This window comes from Jatropha curcas, chromosome 1 (genome assembly GCF_041381405.1).
Source record: "Jatropha curcas cultivar XTBG-Jc1 chromosome 1, XTBG_Jcur_1.0, whole genome shotgun sequence".
Lineage (NCBI taxonomy): Eukaryota > Viridiplantae > Streptophyta > Magnoliopsida > Malpighiales > Euphorbiaceae > Jatropha > Jatropha curcas.
The window spans coordinates 23653181-23659755 of NC_143151.1; the positions used below are offsets into that span (position 1 = coordinate 23653181).

The 6575-nt window shown below is 32.0% G+C and overlaps 1 protein-coding gene across 1 annotated transcript; it reads right to left on the reverse strand.

Annotated features, from left to right (window-relative positions):
* Positions 1–309: 309 nt before the first annotated feature.
* Positions 310–6343, reverse strand: LOC105630081 (uncharacterized). The gene is made up of 10 exons (XM_012211770.4): positions 6133–6343; positions 5993–6051; positions 5826–5866; positions 5682–5713; positions 3086–3114; positions 2569–2605; positions 2269–2325; positions 1905–1981; positions 641–714; positions 310–559 (listed from the first exon to the last, which is right to left on the reverse strand). The coding sequence occupies exons 1-10, from the start codon at positions 6214–6216 to the stop codon at positions 540–542; spliced, it is 510 nt and encodes a 169-aa protein (XP_012067160.1). The 5' UTR covers positions 6217–6343; the 3' UTR covers positions 310–539.
* Between the last annotated feature and the right edge of the window lie 232 nt (positions 6344–6575).

The window sequence follows — 6575 nt, forward strand, 5'->3', positions numbered from 1 at the left end:
TAAATTCACCTTGGAAATGAAATTGGCTCAATACATAAATTCACCTCTTTATTTTTTATGAAAAATCTCATAACACCCTTAATTTTTACTTTAATTCATTAATTTAATTTATAAAATTATACATATTAAGCACTTTAATTAGACCTGTAGCTCAATGTAGAAAATTATATCAATTAAATACTTACTGAATAATTGAAAAATGTAAAAATTATTATTCCTGAAGTTATACTTGCCACATATTAAATTAATATTTTGTACACAAAAGCGAATACCCTAAAATTGTTGCTGTTGGCATTGCAAGGTGTGAGATGATTAAAAAAAAATGAAGTTTAGAACACCACAAAGTCAATTTTAAAGTACAGGAAGCCACTTGTTTTTTTCAAGGGTTTAAATTATATATTCGGCCAAATGGAATTCTTCTTGTTTCAGAACCAAATGTATCCATCCTATATGATAACAATTTTCTTTATAAGATTTGGTACACCATCAAAAGCCAGAAATGCTGCTGCTCATACCTCATTATTTACACCATGTCGGTTTCATATTCTGCAATTGGCAGCTGCACGAGAAAGTAAACATTAAAGTATGGAATGGCATAATTCTTATTAACTGGTTCATGATTATTTCAAATTATACTTACTGCAGTAAACAAATTGGTTGAGATCAAGAGTAACTCTGCCTTGCTTAGCTGTATCAAATGAATTAAAAAGATTCCTGCAACAAACCAGATAATAAATTATAATCTGTCAAACGGATAGCGCTATGTAGGGATCGCAATGGGTTGGATACCTTCGAAAATTGCCTTAACCTACCTAAACTTGTTTAAATATAAGAAATATAAACCTGTCCTAAATCCATTTAAAATTATACTTGCAAGACCCAAATCCATTTAACATTATCTGTATTCGTCCAAAACCTATCTAAATACCCATTTAACATGAATAAGATCCAGACAGTACACAGCGTAATCATAATACTAATAAGAAATACTAATTATACTATTAGATATAATTGTAATACTAAGCATAATTAGAGATGTCATAATTATAATACTATTAAGAATTACTTGTTATAATACCATTAGGTATAATACTAGATATATTTATTAATATAACTAGGCATTATATCTCTTAATATTATAATATTAGGCATAATTATAATACTAAGTATAATTATAATTAGAAAGGCTATAGTTATAATAATATTAGAATAATAGTGATAATTAGAATAGTTAAGTTATAATACTATTATAAATATATATATTACTTTATGAATGTCATGTTATCAATCTAAAAATATTTATATTTCATCATTTACAAATATAATTAATATTGAAAAATTATTATATGTTTTTTATGTGACTTAGCATTAACAAATTTATTAGAATAGCTTAATTGGTAAGTAATTTTAATTTCTTAAAAGGTCATTAAATTTTGAAGCTCTAAATTGGTTAAGCGGGTAGTGGGTGCCCAAGCCCCTAAACACAAACCTGATCCGAACCCATCATGGATAGTAAAAACACTTCACATACCCATTCAAAACCCATTTACCAATACCCAAACCCATAATAAATGGGTCAAGTTGGGTCGGGTACGCCCAAAAAACCCAACCTGATGCCATCCCTAGCATTATGAAACGTTAACCTTCAATTATTAGACTTTGTTTGTAAAAATTGGCAAACTCCAAGTTTGATGTGACACATGAGCCTAAGATTTTCATGTGTGCAATCCTTTGGTTGAATATAGCTTTTAAAGATGAAAGCTGCCGCTCATGAGTCCAATTTCAATGCAATACATGCTGTTTAACATATAAATTTTTGTTACATAATTGTCCACGATAAACTTCAGGCAGCCTATTAAACATAGAGATTGGTGAATGCACTAAGGTGATCAATGAGAACATACCTAGCAGATTGTAAAAAGATACAGAGAGAGATGAAGTCATCTAAACGAAATGTTCCACTCTTCTTTTCATCAAAGCTCTGAACAAAAAAACAAAATTGTTGAGTAATGCAACTATTTAGTAACCAAAAAAAGAGAGTATTCTCTGGACCATCAACAGTAAAGTTAAGAATTCAACATCAGTAACTTATATATTCACAGGAAAGACAACCAGCCAAAAATCTAGTTGGATCTAATAAAAAGACATTCAATAATTTGCATAGAATATAACATCAACCCTGCTCTTTAAAGAATCACAGGGTCCATCCAAATTATTATTGTAAGAAAAATTTATGATCTAAATTGCAACATAGAGAAGAACCCTGACCTCACAAACTGTGTAAAAAGCCGGAGAGTCAAGTGAGAAACCAATTTTCACCAATCCCTGTAATCAAGCTTCAATAGTGAGAACTAGATAAATATTAGAAGTTGGGATGAGTAAAATACAACGGTATCCTTTCACTCAAAAGAAATATGTAAAAGCAAGCACAAGCAAGAAAGATCATACTAAGTAAAAACAAAATAGAATTTGACGATACATTGGAAGTATATTTTGTTGGTAATAATACTCGACATCTAAACTTCATCCATTTAGTTACAACATAGAGAATCTTTCTTTAGAAACTACCTCATACACATCGTCAGTAAGAAGATGCCCACGACCCCTGTAACAAGTCAAAAGTGAGACTATTTAGATATAGCCATAAGTTCATGTCAAATGCATGCTAAGAATAAACAACAATGTAACCATTATATAAAGTATTGGCTCAAACATAGATTTTATAGCATTAAAATAAAGTTGAAATATACTAAAACTTTGAACAATTTATTAACATGTAGGGTCTTCATTGTTGCCAGTGAAACTCCCTGGAGCTAAACATAATACACATTGACTAAAACCAATAAGCAATCACAGAAAAGATTACAGGACCAGATACAATTATAACCTACCTTCAGACTCAGTCACTAACCATAAATGTTTTATTATAATAATAAAAAAAAAAAAAAAAATCAGAGAGACTACAATTTCTATAGTTATATTTGTGTCTTCAAAAGGCAAGAAGAAAAATGGTGAAGATATATGTAAAGCATGCGTACAAGATAGGAGATATAACTAAGTTTCAGTGCAACATGATGCTAATTACCTCTCTACATCTGAGAAGGCATGTTGAACCTGCAAAAATATCGAAAGTATTTAAAAATCAAATATATGTCACAAAAACTTGAAGATTTGCTTCTTCTTCATTTATTATACATCAGAAATGAGCAAGTAATTAGCTTTCACTTTAAAAGAAAGAGATAAATAACAGCAATGACTTTCTGCTCAACAAGGAACTTTGTAATGAAAAAACCAGAAGGTTCAATGCACATGCATAGAGCTTCAGCAACAAGTTAACCGATGCCTAAATACAAGTACAGTAGTGGTATGACAGTGTTTGGAGGAAAGTAGATCAACCAAGAATATTGTTCTTTTTTCAATAAGTTGATCCACTCGAGACAAAAAATTTTCCACATGCTTTTCATCTCCTAACAGCAGCTACCCAAGGTGTTTCTAAAGACTTTCCAAACAGAATAAGAATTAATTAAATGAATCAATAGCTATTACTTGCCCCAAACCCTTTTATGTTTTGCCAAAGGCAGCCAAGCAATAACCTGTAAGATCATAAACTACAATTCCAGCCATTGCATTCAATGGATCATAAGAAAAGGATGCTACCCCTCTCATCCGCATCACTGACGATATAAAAGAAGCTATTCCAGTGTGGTTCCGCTGGATGGACCTGTGCAAATCAGACATTTTCTTTCTTCATTGAATAAACCAAAAGCCCAATAATCTGTCTGCTTCTACATTATAATCTAGATATTCAGATTTAGCTGCAGAAAATTAAATATAGTTCCGTGATTGTAGCTTGGCATCCTAATCTTATGCTCTTTTTTTTTTTTTTTTTCAAATCAGTTCTAGAGTTGGCGATCAGACCCTAGTAGGAGACACTTGCAACCTTGCTAAACAGTCTTGATTAGTTGCCATGATATTAGTGCCTAAGTTAGTTCCTTTCATTTTTTTGTTTTTTTCCACCCAGCAAAAACTCAGATTTGCCTCTTAAGCGTCATTACTGAAGTGTCCCTGGAAAACATGCACTGGACATCCCGACCATGATTTTCACCGCTAATTCACCGGCAAGTAATACCAGCAATAGAGCCACCATACTGCTTTTTACAGTCATCCACATATTGAAAGCGTCAAAGATCAGTGTGGTTGTTCATCAACTTTATCTGTGCCTGTATACTTCCTAAGGAGATGCTGTAACAAATTCCAGGCAATATTTTGCTTCTTTGATTATGGCCTCCAAAATGCTACAGCTCCAAGCCAGAAAATAGCTTTTTTATCCTAGAGAATCCCTTATTCCTCCATTACCGGTTGCTATATTAAATTCAAGCTGCTTCTGTAGGAAACAAATGGATTTTATTTGCAAAATATAAATCCATATAGCATCTTTGCTCATTGTTATTATTGCTAATACCCAGCTGCATTAACTGAAGGAATCATGCCCATACTTCTCTCAATAAAGATGCTCAATTATATAAACAAAAGGTTCTTTGATAATGCTGCTCCTTTCCCAACTCCTGAACAAGTTGACATCAGTCTATACTCTTAATTAGAAAAGAGAATTTCTTCCTAAACAACATTCTCAACCTTTGTCATGTACCTGATCCTAGCTATAGAAAGTCTCCATGAATCATATCAATAACTTCTGCTATGATTTAGTGGATAAGAATCAGCTCATTTGGGAAAAGCAATCTGAGTGGAAGGGGGAGGTTTACAAAGTGGGGAAGTGATCAAAGTGGGGTTGGCTTCGAAAATGAGAGATTCCACAAATCACATACGTCATATTCTTAAACAGTATTAGACAAAGGGATGGTTAAAAGTGAGCAGGTCAAATATAGCCTTAAAGCAAGACGTTTGAAGTGCAATGAGTCTTCACTGATCTTAAATACCACCTAAGTGGAAGGGGGAGGTTTACAAAATTGTCACTCTGTTAGCTCAAACATGTGGCAGCAAGTGTTGGTTGATGAGGAAACATGTATATAAGACTAGCAAGATAGGAATGAAAATACTAATGGAAGTGCTGAAACACGGACCTAATAATTAATGGGCTACATTCATATGAAGATTGAAGTAGCACCTATGGAGGCTGTTTCAATATTGCGTTGTAGACCACCAGATGTGACACTACAGAGGATTAAGCAGACTGACTAGTAAGAAATATGAAAGCAAATGGCAGAATTAAGCCAGGTGAAATGGAAGAAAAGTACCCATATAACCAATCAAGATTTTTCTTCATTAAGATAGATCATCTCTCTGAAAAAGTGAATATATTTATATAATGAACCAAGTATACAGCTAGGATACTAAACCACTAGAAACACAGTAAAGTTGCATCATCACGGAATGAAATTGAGAACTTAAATTTTTTTTCAAGCACTTAGTTAGATGAGCATAAAACTAACACCTCAGATATATATAAACAAATTAATCATTGTTTCATTTTATATAAGTCTAAGAGATTTTGTACTAACATTGGAAAACCCAACATATAACTTTACTATGTTGAGCACATTAATTAACACAGGTTTCAAATATACATAATATCACAAAAAAGAAACCAATGATTGGTGTGAATTATAAATTTCAAATCTCTCTCAATAGGAAAGAGAAGAGTTGATGATAGAAGCACAGACCTTTAGGAGGAACTTATTAAGAGCAACAAATTCTGCATAAAAGATAGATATTAGATCAACCAAGATTTACTTGAAAAAAAAAAAGCACAAATATGGAATATAACTTCAAAAATATAACTTACTGATAAAGAAAATAAAAAATACCTTCAAAGCTCATGGTCCCATTCCTATCAAAATCATACATCCTGCCCAAAAATAACAACAACAATAATAATAATAAAGAATCAATCTTTGAAGCCATACATGCATACATATATCTATTAAACTTAATGAAATCGGAGAAAGAATTGAAGGGATAAAACATAAGAAACCTAATCATTTGTTGGACGATAGAAAGAGGGAATTGGAGGTTACCAACGGCCAGAGCACTCTGATCAATTAAGTTTAGTATTAGAAATTTTAAAATTGAGTAAAAGAAAACAGAAATGATAGAGAGAGAAAAGGAGCAGACCTTGAGCTGAGCTGCAGTGATGTTTCCAGTTTTCTCGGAGTCGACTCGCTCGAACCACTCTCTGAGAATCGCCGTGTTATCCATTTTCGTGCAGCAATTCAGGGAGGTCGTGATTTTGTTTTGGTAAATTACGGAAAATGTCACCTTAGGACAGCCAAATTACACGAACCTGACAGAATTAGAAAAGCAAGAGCTATGCTGTTGAAAACGGAAATTGACTTGTTTATTATGCAGTATTATAATAATAATAATAATCCCTCCATACCGTAATTTTTGTCCTATTTTGATTTGCACATGCATTAAAAAATTTAATTAATATAATTAAACTATAATTTCTGATTATTTTTTTAATATACCTTTATATTAGTATCCATAAAAATTAAACTATTCATATTAAATTGTTATTGAAATTCATGAAACATTTGATTAGATTGAGTTTTATT

Excerpts from the sequence above, each read along its gene's own strand:
- LOC105630081 (XM_012211770.4), bottom strand. The coding sequence starts at position 6,216 with ATGGATAACACGGCGATTCTCAGAGAGTGGTTCGAGCGAGTCGACTCC. Across the intron at positions 6,052-6,132 it reads TCACTGCAGCTCAGCTCAAG|AGTGCTCTGGCCGTTGGTAA; the intron begins GTCTGCTCCTTT and ends TTAATTGATCAG. Across the intron at positions 3,115-5,681 it reads TTAATAAGTTCCTCCTAAAG|GTTCAACATGCCTTCTCAGA; the intron begins GTCTGTGCTTCT and ends ATATTTTTGCAG.